At 39.8% G+C, this 12,788-nt stretch overlaps 1 protein-coding gene across 2 annotated transcripts in view; it reads left to right on the top strand.

Moving 5' to 3' along the window:
- The window catches only part of LOC124554826 (isoleucine--tRNA ligase, cytoplasmic), a 185,075-nt gene that overhangs the window by 90,218 nt on the left and 82,069 nt on the right, over window positions 1-12,788 (top strand). For both annotated transcript variants that reach the window (XM_047128492.1, XM_047128491.1), the window contains one exon: window positions 12,052-12,267. In XM_047128492.1, coding sequence (XP_046984448.1) covers window positions 12,052-12,267 — 216 coding nt within the window. The remainder of the gene's footprint in view (window positions 1-12,051; window positions 12,268-12,788) is intronic.

The following is a 12,788-nucleotide window of genomic DNA, read 5'->3' as shown; positions in this document are numbered from 1 at the left end:
AAGGCTAACTGGTGTTTGTATTGACCTTTTATCGCTGCACCAGGCTCAAATATACCATGATGCAGTTATGGTGATGCATTTGTTTGTGGGACATACATACAGTGGATACAAAAAACTTTTTCTAATCCTTTGGAAATGTACCAGTAAAAGAAAACTATTCTTTCTCTTGAAATGTTTTCGTTGTTTGGAAGATGCAGCGTTATATTTTTTTTATCATTGTAAGGCAGTCTTTGTATAGTTTAGTTCAGCTTTCCATTCCATTAACAAATAGTTTCTTCTGGAATCTGTTTCATCATTTCCTGTCCATTTTCCTCTTTGACTGTTTGAATGTCTCATTAGTGTTTGAACTATTTATTGTTCCATCAAACAACTCTGATTTCTCTTGCTGGACTGACAGGTGGTAGTATTACATATTTGAATAATAGCACCGACACCCAGTTTTTTAAAGTAATTTCTTCTGCAGGTATCACAAACTGATATTGTTTTCTACATAAAATGGCATGGATAATTATTATCTGGCTTATGTGCATAATTTTGTGCAGCATAAGTCAGCTCTTGTATAACTGACAGTTTGGAGAGTTATCTGCAAATATTTTGTTAACCAAGGGTTTGGAGAGCAGTGTGCAAAGTTTTGTTACCTTTATCTCCTTTTCCTTGCCACCCAAGACAAGAAGAAAGATTATCTGTAGTTTTTGCTTCTGGAAGGCAGTTCTACAGCTAGTTTGTACAGCTCTCCAGTTTTCCTGTCCTTCGTGTGTGTACTTTTGCTGCGCTTTGTACTACTAAATCTTACTGTTCATAATGTCATTCATTGCAGCCATGGGAACAGATTTTGCAGCCTGAAAGTTAAGTTTTGATTTTGTTAGCCTGTTGTTTACTCTGTATCCCAACCTTTTTACTAATGTGATTATAAATCACTTTTTCTGTAAGTTTCACCAATGTATCATTTAAAATAGCGTACAAAAATTTCTTGAGGTTTTCCTGTGATTACTGAAGTCAGTTCGAATTTGAAACACTTTTTTATTTCAGTAATCTAGATGTTAAATAAAAAAAGAAAGTCCATGTACTTTATTTCAAAATGTTTACAAGTATGCTGAAAACAGTTCATTGTGCATTTATTGATGCTTTTTATTTACCGCTCAGTACAACTGGTGGTGAATGTTGTGTTATGATGGCGTTAATCTTCTGAATGTGGTAATGGAATATCCTTGGTGGGATATAAAGGATATAAATATTGGGAGGAGCAGTGCTTATGCAGTTTAGTCAGGTGTGGGTCTCTCTCTCTCTCTCTCTCTCTCTCTCTGTGTGTGTGTGTGTGTGTGTGTGTGTGTGTGTGTGTGTGTGTGCGCGCACGTGTTTAGCTCTGAATGACAACTCATCCGAAGGTTAGAAATGTTTTCTGTTTGTTTATGTGCCCATTGATTGCTCAGTTGTTATTGTTGTCATTATTTCCCTGGCAGAGCACCTGATAGCAATGGAACTTACACAACTGTGTTTCTTAGTAAGAATTCACTTTGAGTCTTTAATTACTTTCTATCATTGACTGGACAGATACTATTGCTAAACTGAAAATTGAAACATAAATATTTTTGCTAAGCAGCCAGATAGGTTAGTTACCAAAGATTTGAAATTTAGTATGAGATATTTGTACATAAAAAAAGTCTGGTGAATGCTGATTGCCTTTATGGATCAAAATTATTCAAGCAGCATTTGAAGGTTTCAGTTTATTTATCTAGTACTGGTCAGCTTGGATTTAATTCAACACAACTGAATTGTTCCAAAATAGCATTAGCATGTTGCTGGTGATGTCTGTTTGAACAGTTGTAGGACTTTATTTAAAGCTTTTATGCTGCTGTCACAAAATACTACACAGTCATAATTCTACAGATATTCTGTACCCACTGAAATATTTTACTCATCCTCAAGACGACAGTATTGTTCCAGATAATTCCCAGAAATAAAGAAATTTATAATGTAGTTATGTGCAATTTTTATTATATAGAATAATGGGGCAGCGAGTGTTTCTTTCGAACAAGAACAGGAAGTTTGCATTAGCAATCTGTCTTCGAATTAATTGGGTAAATGTGGCATTGTAACTGATAATTTAATATATATCCTCCCACTCCATGACAATGGGGTGCAGCAACCATAGTCACATTTACAACAAGAAAAATAGTCTACACGAATTGTACTAGTTGTGAATATAGAACAACATGTGTGCATGCTCCATAAATAAAGCTTCTGGTGTCGTTTACAACGTAGATTCTTTTTCTTATTGAAAAAATTGATAGTTGAATCTTACACTTTTACTTCCTTCTAACCTTCAGTTACCCAGGAAGATAGACCATAATACAAAAGTCTGTTAGGTGTAGTATGTGCTGATATGAATCTAGTTTAGTTTGGAAGAGGAGTGAAAAGGGGGAAGTGAGAGATTCAAGCTGCAAGGTATGCTTAGTTAACCAAGTACTAAAGCACTGTCATTGTCAGTATTCATCTCTTACTACTACTGTCAAGTTGTATGGCATTGTTGGTTGAGGGCTTTCTATGGACAGGTTCAACCATATAATAGGCATATTTTCCTATGTTAAAAATATGGTTCAGATTGTTATTCTGAATGACCATAGCACTTACATAACATATTTGGTCAACTTTCTCACAAAACATCTGTCATTTTTACGTAATTAAAGCTCAAAAATCATTAAATTTGAAGATTTGGTAACATGATCAGAAACATTCTGTTATTGGCTGAAGCTCTGCTGACATCACAGGCTAGGAGCAAGGAGAAGCTATACACTTGTTATAGGAGTGTTAGCCAAAGTTACTTAATGTTCTTCTGTATTTTTTCTACAAACTGTTTAATTACTTACTGATACAAAATGCATTTACAACTCGTAAGTAACAATGGAAAGGAATTTTGTGAAGGGCAATAGTGGAAACCTTCCAAAAGTTGATGCGTTTGTGTGCTCTTTGTTCTTCAGAGACAATCCAGATTTTTATGTTCCGTAAAAAAGAAACATGAAACTGCATTGCAAGGCAACTGGGATGGAGGTACTGTGACACAGCAGTAAATCGCAGAACTGTCTCAAAAATGAAAGAATCTGGAATAGGGTTATTTACTCGGACCAACTGAAAATGTTTTCCGGGCCAACTTGTGAAACCACACACAGTAAAACACGGAGGAAATTTTTTCATTCAGAAGGTAATTCTTTTTGTTAATTGCTGTGGTTATTTCCCCAACCAATACTGTTTTCCAGGTACCTCTTTTCTCAGCTTTCAAATTTTCATACAGCATAGTAACACCCAGGGAGTAATGTCCATGGGAACTGAGTTGACATTTGGTGCAGTGGCTGTGTGTCAGCTTAGTTTGCACAGACAGGACTTCAGAGCATCATTATATTTACCTTCAACAGCTTTACACATTGCAGTTTTTCTGTTCCTCCAGGTCATCAATTTAAACCACCAGAAAAGTATGTCTATAAAATATACAGTTGGCGCAGCAGAACCTTAAAATATCTGTTGTCCTACTGTATGCATAACTGCTGCTGAAACACTATGATTTAAAGGTGCTTAAACAGGACCAACTTGCATTACATCATACTGCCCTGGTCTTATAACATTTCCTTATAGGTTACAAGCAGTTTTCTATTTTTCTCTTTGTCAAAATCATACAACTTTACAACAGCCTCAGTGGAGATGGTTGGAAGTGACAAATTTGTTGTGTTCAATGACTTGTCTGCTTGTCTGTATATGTGCGGATGCGTGTGTGTGTGTGTGTGTGTGTGTGTGTGTGTGTGTGTGTGTGTGTGTGTGTGTGTGGGCGCGCGCGCGCGAGTGTATACCTGTCCCTTTTTCCCCCCCAAGGTAAGTCTTTCCACTCCCAGGATTGAATGACTCCTTACCCTCTCCCTTAAAACCCACATCCTTTCGTCTTTCCCTCTCCTTCCCTCTTTCCTGATGAATCAGCTGTGGGTTGCGAAAGCTTGAAATTTGTGTGTGTGTTTGTGTTTGTTATTGTCTCTATCAACGTACCAACACTTTCGTTTGGTAAGTTACAGAATCTTTGTTTTTAGATATATTTTTCCCACGTGGAATGTTTCCCTCTATTATATTCATTGTATTACGAATAAAGTACACTTAAGGGAACAGTGTATCAAGTGAAGAGAACAGCGTATCAAGTGAAAAAAAAAAAAAGAAGAAGAAGAAGTTGCTCCGAATAAGGATCAGTCTAGAGAACATAGCTTTAGTAGTCCAGCATGCTATTGATTACGCTACAAGTGAAACTGTTGTTATGGAGTGTTTTTACTTACATCAGAATGATTCTGACAGAAATAAATACACATAGTGACTGCTGTCTCATTTGGATCTCTATGAATGTGTTGCAAGCACATTTTATGCATCTTTTCATTCATTTTGTAAATGTATTTCTACAATGTGATACTACTCACTATTTGCCACCCACTTTCTGCCGTGGAAATTCCAAAACAAGTTGTCACTGCGAATGAGCTTTATGACATTAGGAGCAGCATGCTAGCCACTAATGTCACAGGCGTCATATGGCTCAAATTTAATCTTTCCAGCAAGCTTTAAAATTATTTTAATTTTGTTTTTGTTTTGTAAAAAATAATGAAATTGATTTTGTGTGTGTGTGTGTGTGTGTGTGTGTGTGTGTGTGTGTGTGTGTGTGTGTGTGTGGAGGGGCGGGGGGGGGGGGGGGTTGCACTTAGAGTTTTGATGTTGTTTGTTGTTTATGACAGTGAGAGAGAAGGGAAGAAGGGAGAGTAGGAAAGTACCCAGTATCAGCATGTAGCTTACTGTTCTGAAATGTTGCCAAACTGAGTGTCACACACCTTACTTAGTAAGATATCGCAAAAGGTTTTGAAATTTAGACCTGGTCATTACCCCAAGCATAGTGTTGAGGGCTGTATGCCACCATCGTTTATGCCTTTACCTACCAAATATAGGTGGTGAAAATTTAACCCACCATCAAGATTCAACACAGTTTCCTCCAAGTCAAGTGCAACCTCACAGGCGTATATGGTAGCAACTTGGTCTACAGGATCATGTATCTGTCACAACTGATCTTCTACAAACAACAAACTGCTCATATTACTGCAAACTATGCTGCATAGTAAAACAACTTAAATTTTTGTACTGTCTGCACAGTATTTCAGATAATATTAATGTAAAAAGCTATTTTAAAAAAAATCCTAGTTGGTTCTTGCAGGAGAGTACTCTGTTACAGTGATGTTTGGTATGAGGTGTGATTGGAAAGTCTTAAGAATGGGCTTGTAATTGTACAATGGTGGTACTTACATGCTATGGTGATGCATCTCCTTCAAAATAGTCCCCTTCTGACTGAACAAACTGACTCCAACGGTGTTTCTACTTTTGGAAACATTCCTGGAATTTTTTTCCTGAAGTTTGTTAAGGACGCTCTCCGTATTTGCCTGGATGTCTTCAATCGAGTCAAAGCTATGCAACCTCTGAGTTTTGCTGCTACTTTTGCATCAGCCTTTAACAAGCCAATCACCAAGTGTGATGTGTCCACACAAACTCAGACCATAGATTCAAGTACTAGCACATGCACTTGTCGGTGCATCTGTTGGGGGAAAAGCTACATTTGAACCAGAAATTATTTGGAAGCCATTGGCAATGGGCTTACAACCTAAGTCACATACTGCTGCCCACTGCAAGAAGCCCACTAAGCCATCTCCTCAGCCCAAGCAACCAACTCCTGCCATAAGTAAGGAGAAATGTTGCTCAAAAAGTGGTTCAAAGTCAAAGAAAGTGGCAGTTAAATCTTCAGATAGGCAAGCCCTCTCCCTCTCAGATGAAGACTTTACTCTTGAGGATATGGATTTCCACTTGTGGGAACCAGAGAACCGGGCACCTGCTAACTTTCCCTTGACCTCACAGATAAATCTCCACCTCCGAGGAAGAAAGACAGGACCAACCACCTCTGATCAACTCCAACGGGGACTTCTGTGTTGGAGTGGAATTTAAATGGATACCGATCACATTTGGAAGAATTGCAGCTCCTGGTCCAGGAGAAACTGTTCTGCATGTGCTTACAAGAAACTCATTTTAAAATCACCGACACATCTGCATTAAGGGGTTATCACCCCTACAGGAAGGATGATATTACTGGAGATGTGGCTAAAGGCGCAGTGGTTGTTTTCATTGATGACAGATGCCACTCCTGTCCTTTGTACTGTGACTATACGACCAATTGTCGTGAAAGTTCTAGCACCATTTATCGTCACAGTGTGTTCTTTACGTCTTCCACCTCATGATCCTGTGGATGCCGATGCTTTGATCGAACTCTCCCAGGCACTCCCATGCCCATTCCTCCATGTGGGAGGGGGGGGGGGGGGTTCAGTGCACAGAATACGCTGTGGGGCTCAGCAACCACTTGCCCCAAGGGTTGAATTATCGAGCGACTGAGCGACTTGTCCATTCTGTGAATATCTGCCTGTTGAACTCGGGTCAAATGACACTTTTTCCACAGCTACAGGGTCTTTTTCAACCATTGACCTTTGTTTTTCCTCACTAGCTATTGTAGACTTGGTTCAGTTGGAAGTGGCTACAGGTTTACATTCTAGTGACCACTTCTCAATGTGGATCTGTCCGCAGAGTTAAACCATGGTTGACAGGAGACCACGAAGATGGATGATTCAAAGGGCAAGTTGGTTGCAGTACTATTGGCAGGCTATTTTTGAACAAAAGGATTGTGCACAGCAGACAGTGACCCACATCACTTATGAGCTCCAATGGGCTGCCACAGAATCCCTCACCTGGTCTAGCAACCACCTCAGACGACGGACTGTACCCTGGCGGAATGACGTCCATTGCTTGGCAGTCGGAGCCAGATGAACAGCTCTGTGGAACTTCAAACACCATCCATCTACAGAAAACCTTCCTGCCTTCAGAAATGTGAGAGCACATCCAAAGCGAGTGATAAAAGAATGGAAGAGGGGTTCCAGGAAGGAATTTATATCTTCCATTAATCGGTCCATTCCCACTGCGCAAGTTTAGGATTCAATAAGCTGGATTTCAGGCAAAGAGAGTGTATGTCTCTTTCAGCCTTGTCAAGAAATGTAGCATTGAAAATGCATTTTCGTGCGCTACCATCGACCCTTGACAACTTAATTCTTCTGGAGATGGTGATACAGGAATCCTTACACTGAATCCATTTGGTTTGTGTGCTTTATGACCTTGAAAAAGCATACAGCACCACTTGGAGGTACAGCATCCTTTGCCAACTTCACTAATGGGGCCTATGTGGACGTCTGCCACTTCTTACCCAGTTCTTCCTCTAGGACTGGTGCTTTTGATATCATGTTGGCGATGCCTTGTCCAACTGCTATGTTCAAGAGGGTGAGGTCCACCAAGGCAGTGTATTCAGTGTCACATTCTTTGCCATTGCTATCATCGGCATTTCCTCTGCAGTCAGGTGCCCTGTCAAATGATCTTTGTTTGTGGGGGACTTCGCAGTCTTCTACTCTTCCTCTGATCTTACAGTGATGATGAGGTAACTGTGGCTGATCAGGAGGCTAGAAACCTGACCCAAGACAACTGGTTTTCGGTTCTCACCAGAGAAGACTACATGTGTCAGTTTTAACCATGCTCATAAAAGTTTTAACCAACCAGTGCTCATAGTGGGGGACAATATGTTACTTTTTCAAGAAAATGTGCACTTTTTGGGTTTATTATTTGAATGGAAATTAACTCGGCCCCCACACCTAAAAGACCTATGAACAATGGGATTCCAGTCATTGAATATTTTGAAATACCTTAGCAGAAAAATATAGGAAGCTGACAGGTCCCACCTCCTGAAGCTTTATAGAGCATTTGTTTGATCATGTGTAGATTATGGCAGCATGGTCTGTGGATCAGCTCATATTTCCTACCTCAAGGTGATAGATGCTGTCCACCACGAGGGCATTCGGATATCGACAGAGTCTGTATGCAGAGGCTGGTGAGCAACCCCTTTGGATTCAGTGATGTATCCTTTTGGCTTTACAGGCACTGAAAATCTCAGTATAGCCTCAGTCATTGGCATTTAGTGTAGCAGTCTAACCCAACTTTGAATGGCTGTTCAGGAATCGGGCCAATGTGACCAAGCCATTCAGGATATGTGCTACTGACTGTCTCGAAGATCTGGATCTATCAGACATCCGAATACACACAGGGATGGAACACATTGCCACCTGGTGTCTTCAGAAGCTCAAAGTGATTTTAAGCATGTACTCCAGATTACGTTTTTACAACTTCGTTTTCTTCCATTTTAAATACATACCACAGTTTTATCATTCTTTTATACAAATGGATCCCAGCAAGATATTGTCCTTGGTTGTTCCACTGTTTTCCCCGGATAGGGTTTTCAAAGTGTGTCTTGTGGAACAACTTACAAATTATGATGCGTAGTTACATGGCATTATGATGCCACTGGAGAGGATTGGCAGACATCACCATACAAGGTTTCTTGTCTGTTCCAACTCACTTAGTGCACTACAAGCACTTCACCAAATGTGTATAGTAGACCAGTTGATTAAGCTCATCCATGACTCTTTAAAGCAGCTCCATCACCATGGCAAGGGACTGTTCTTTTGGGGGGTACCTGGCTACGTCGGGATACAGGGAAATGACGTGGCCAACAAAGTAGCCAAGGAAGCATGTCGAGATGGTGAATTCCATCAGTGTCTTATCCCATTGCATACCATCATCTCATTTTCTAACAGATGCATCATGTGTCAGTGGGAGACTGAATGGTTGAAGATGACAGAAAACAAACTGTGGTCGCTCAAATCGACCAAACAGTTATGGTGGACTTCACGCCAGCCTCACCACCGGAAGGAGGTTCTGCTTACCAGGCTGTGTATTGGACATAGCCCTTTAACACATGGCTTCCTCCTCCAGTGGTAGGATCCACCACTCTGTGAGGTTTGTAGTGTGCCACTTTCAGGTCAGCACATTTTGGCAATGTGTGTCTTATACACTGATACCAGGACAACCCTCTGTCTCAATGGAGATCTGACCACAATCCTCATGTTTTCAGTGTTACAAGAGTGGTGAAGTTTTGTGAACTGTCAGCCCTCAAACCTAAACTGGTGGGGAAGGGAGGCAGACTCTAATTCATTAGAAACTGGTCCACATGTGGGTACAGCCTTTGTCCCCACCTAGGAACTGGTCCACATGTGGGGACAGCCATCATCCCCATCTATGAGATCGGCATGCTGGCTTTTCGTCAGGGCACTGATGACCATGATGTTGAGCATCCCTCACCTAAAATAATCAATATCATCATCATTGGTCAGGTGAATGAAAAACCAACTTCTCTCTCTGCAGATAACTAATTTGTATCCAGAAAGCTGATAAGGTTTTCTGCTATCACAGAATTATACTGCTCACTGAAATACTGCAAAAAATGAGACAAATTAGAAATTAAGTACGTAATTCAGAACATTATAAGAGCCATACCAGGAAACTGACTGGTTCTAGGTGTCAGTAAGAAAGTTATTACAAGTTGGTTCCTTCAAAGAAGAAAGCAGCAACCAGTTACTGGTAATAATGCGATTTATTTACACTATTAGTGCTGTTACCAGTTTCGAACCAACAGATTCATCTTCAGACTGTTGTTCAGTTTACAAAGGCATGCTGAAAAGTAATGCCTCAAAGTTTTTTATGTGAACACTCTTAAAGATTTTAAATAAAACAAACTTGAGGAACATTGTACATCATTAATCTTCATGTCTGCATATTTATTTCTCAACATAGTTACCCTGACAGTTTACCAACTTCTCCCAATGAGAGACCAATTTGAAACTTCCTGGCAGATTAAAACTGAGTGCCCGACCGAGACTCGAACTCGGGACCTTTGCCTTTCGCAGGCAAGTGCTCTACCATCTGAGCTACCGAAGCACGACTCACGCCCGGTACTCACAGCTTTACTTCTGCCAGTACCTCGTCTCCTACCTTCCAAACTTTACAGAAGCTCTCCTGCGAAGGTTCGCAGCTGTGAGTACCGGGCGTGAGTCGTGCTTCGGTAGCTCAGATGGTAGAGCACTTGCCCGCGAAAGGCAAAGGTCCCGAGTTCGAGTCTTGGTCGGGCACACAGTTTTAATCTGCCAGGAAGTGTCATATCAGCGCACACTCCACTGTAGAGTGAAAATTCTCGTTCTAGAGACCAATTTGTTGATGACCCTCACTGTAGAATGTTTGACTTTGTTGATGGAGCCACAAACTCACCTCTGTATACACCACTCTATCACTATCAAAGTAATGTCAGTGAAGGTGTTCTTTCAGTTTTTGGAAACAGGTGAAAATTGGATGGGGAGAAGTAGAGACGGTATGGAGCATGATCAATGACAGTGGACCCAATGCACTGCATTGTTGCAGATGTTGCAGCACTTGTTTGTAGTCTGGCATCATCACCATACACAACCTTCATTTTTCAATGGATTTCAATTGGAGGCATGTTTTCTGCAGTTGGAACCTCGATTACAGCATGCTGTTTCTCATGCACTGACATAGTTACTTTACACACCATCATGTTACACACAAAAATCCAGAGTGCTCTTGTGACGGAGGGTTGCAACTTGCATCACTGAAATGGGAAAGTCAGCCGAGTAATATGCATGACTTGTAAACACCTCAACTGAAATTGAGAACAGATAAAAAATTCAGACACATTACTTTTACACACACCCTCGTTTATTGCATTTGTTGTTTACACATGTTGTTGGTAGTTTTTCTCCAACAAATAATGTAAACAACAACAAATGTAGTAGAAACATAAACAGCCATCTGAAAATCAGCCAATTGGGTTGAAACTGTTAACTGTACTATTTGGGTAAATGAATAGCATTATTGCTGCTTTCTTCTTTGCGGGAATCAACTTGCATTTTGTACACAATCATGGTCTCGAAAAATGTCAGTTGTTGGAAAAATAGTGGGAAGAAAGTTTTTGTTCCAAGTGTCATTAATACGTTTAGTTTGTGATAATACAAATACAGAAATTCAGCATTAGGTTTTTAACTAATAGGACTGTAGTCAACAAAAACTATTTCTCATAACTTTTAAAATTTTGGAACTTGAGAGCAAAGCTCAGCTTGGCACAAAGACCATGCAACATCTACTAATGCATGTTTGAAAGACTCTTTTCTTGGTTTGGCACATGGATCAAGTGTAGGAACATGCAGCAGAGTAACGAGAACACAGGAGCATTGAAAATGCATTTTTTTGGACGAAAAAAATGACAGAACATTATCCATTTACACTCTTCATTTAATGTCCTTGTGCCCTGTATCACATAAACGTGCGCAAGCAAATATCTCCGTGAATTTCAAATGTTTATTCACATTATGCATTCAGAAACTGAGTTTTGAGCCTGAAAACACAGAAGCAGCCTCAATTATAGCCCTTCAAGAGTATTTTTTGGGGGAGCCAAATTCACAGCTGGAGCAATCTTTGTGCAATGATTGGTGATGTTATTGGGAAGATTTTAAACTGAGTTGTGTTTTCTGGAGTCACGGCAGTAACTAACCAGGATTATTGAATTGTGATGACAGTCTACAAACTAATTGTTAGGTTACCTCGCAAGCACATAGCTTTTTCCGGAAGGTTGTGAAAGAATTGTCATTTTCTGGAAATCACATGAATCAGATTAGATTATGCATCTGGAAACGACTTGTAGTTTAGTGTGTACAGCTGCTATTTAACAATTTTGAAGGGTTTTGCTAATGCTTTGACAAACAGGCAAATGGCAGGTGTGTCTCTTCTCATTTACCTGACCCACTTATCCTTTTACATGTTTTCCAAGTTTCTCACAAACCATCCCAGATGAATGCCACTGTTGTTCCCACATAGTGTAATGTTTACGATTATGAGAAGGAAGACTCCTTCATTTTTTAAGAACTAATTTGGATATTAATTTTCCCAAGCAGTTAAACATTTATTACATTTGTGTATTTTTATCTACTTTACAAAATGTTGGTGCGTGTTGATTTTAATCCACAATGAAGTTCAGTATGTTATTCTTTTGGTTGTCAGGAAGGTGTGGACTTAAAATTTGATCCAGATGAGAGAATGGAAGAGTCTTCAACAAATATAATGGATAGATGGATTCTATCTTTCACATATTCATTAATCAAGTTTGTGAAAAACGAAATGGAGCACTATAGGCTTTATACAGTTGTTCCTCGCCTCATCAAGTTCATTGATAATTTGACCAACTGGTATGTGCGTATGAACAGGAAACGACTAAAGGTGAGTAAGAGATGCTTTACTTGGAAAGTGGTGGTGGTGTGTCCCAGTTCAATTCAGTATCTCTCTGTTAGTTACCTAATTTAACCATCTGATCTTCAGCATTCTTCTGCCACACTACATTTCAAAATCTTCTATTTTTTCTTGTCTAAACTGTTGAACATCCACATTTCGTTTCTGCTCCGGACAAATACATTAAGGAAAGACTTCATAAAGGCATGTGTCTGCTATCAAATAGTTTCTGCAAATACTTGCTAAAGCTATTACATTAGAGCAAAAAATTTTCACATGTTTACTTTCGCAAATTGCTTGGGCAAGTGAATTTGACGAACTTGCTGCCAGTACTTGCAGAATTATTTCCACCAGTGATGATGTAAGGTGGCCAAGTGGAAGTTTACAGTGTAGTGCTTAAAAGCCAGAGCAGCTGCCACCATTGTATTATTATTATTATTAAATAATAATTGTAGTGAGGGCCATTGCATGCCAAGTGCAAAATTTTGGAAAAAGTTCCCACATGACCATCA

The sequence above is a fragment of the Schistocerca americana genome, chromosome X (assembly GCF_021461395.2).
Source record: "Schistocerca americana isolate TAMUIC-IGC-003095 chromosome X, iqSchAmer2.1, whole genome shotgun sequence".
Taxonomy (NCBI): domain Eukaryota; kingdom Metazoa; phylum Arthropoda; class Insecta; order Orthoptera; family Acrididae; genus Schistocerca; species Schistocerca americana.
The sequence above is the reverse complement of the archived record's forward strand: the minus strand, read 5'-3'. Positions and strand labels throughout refer to the sequence as shown.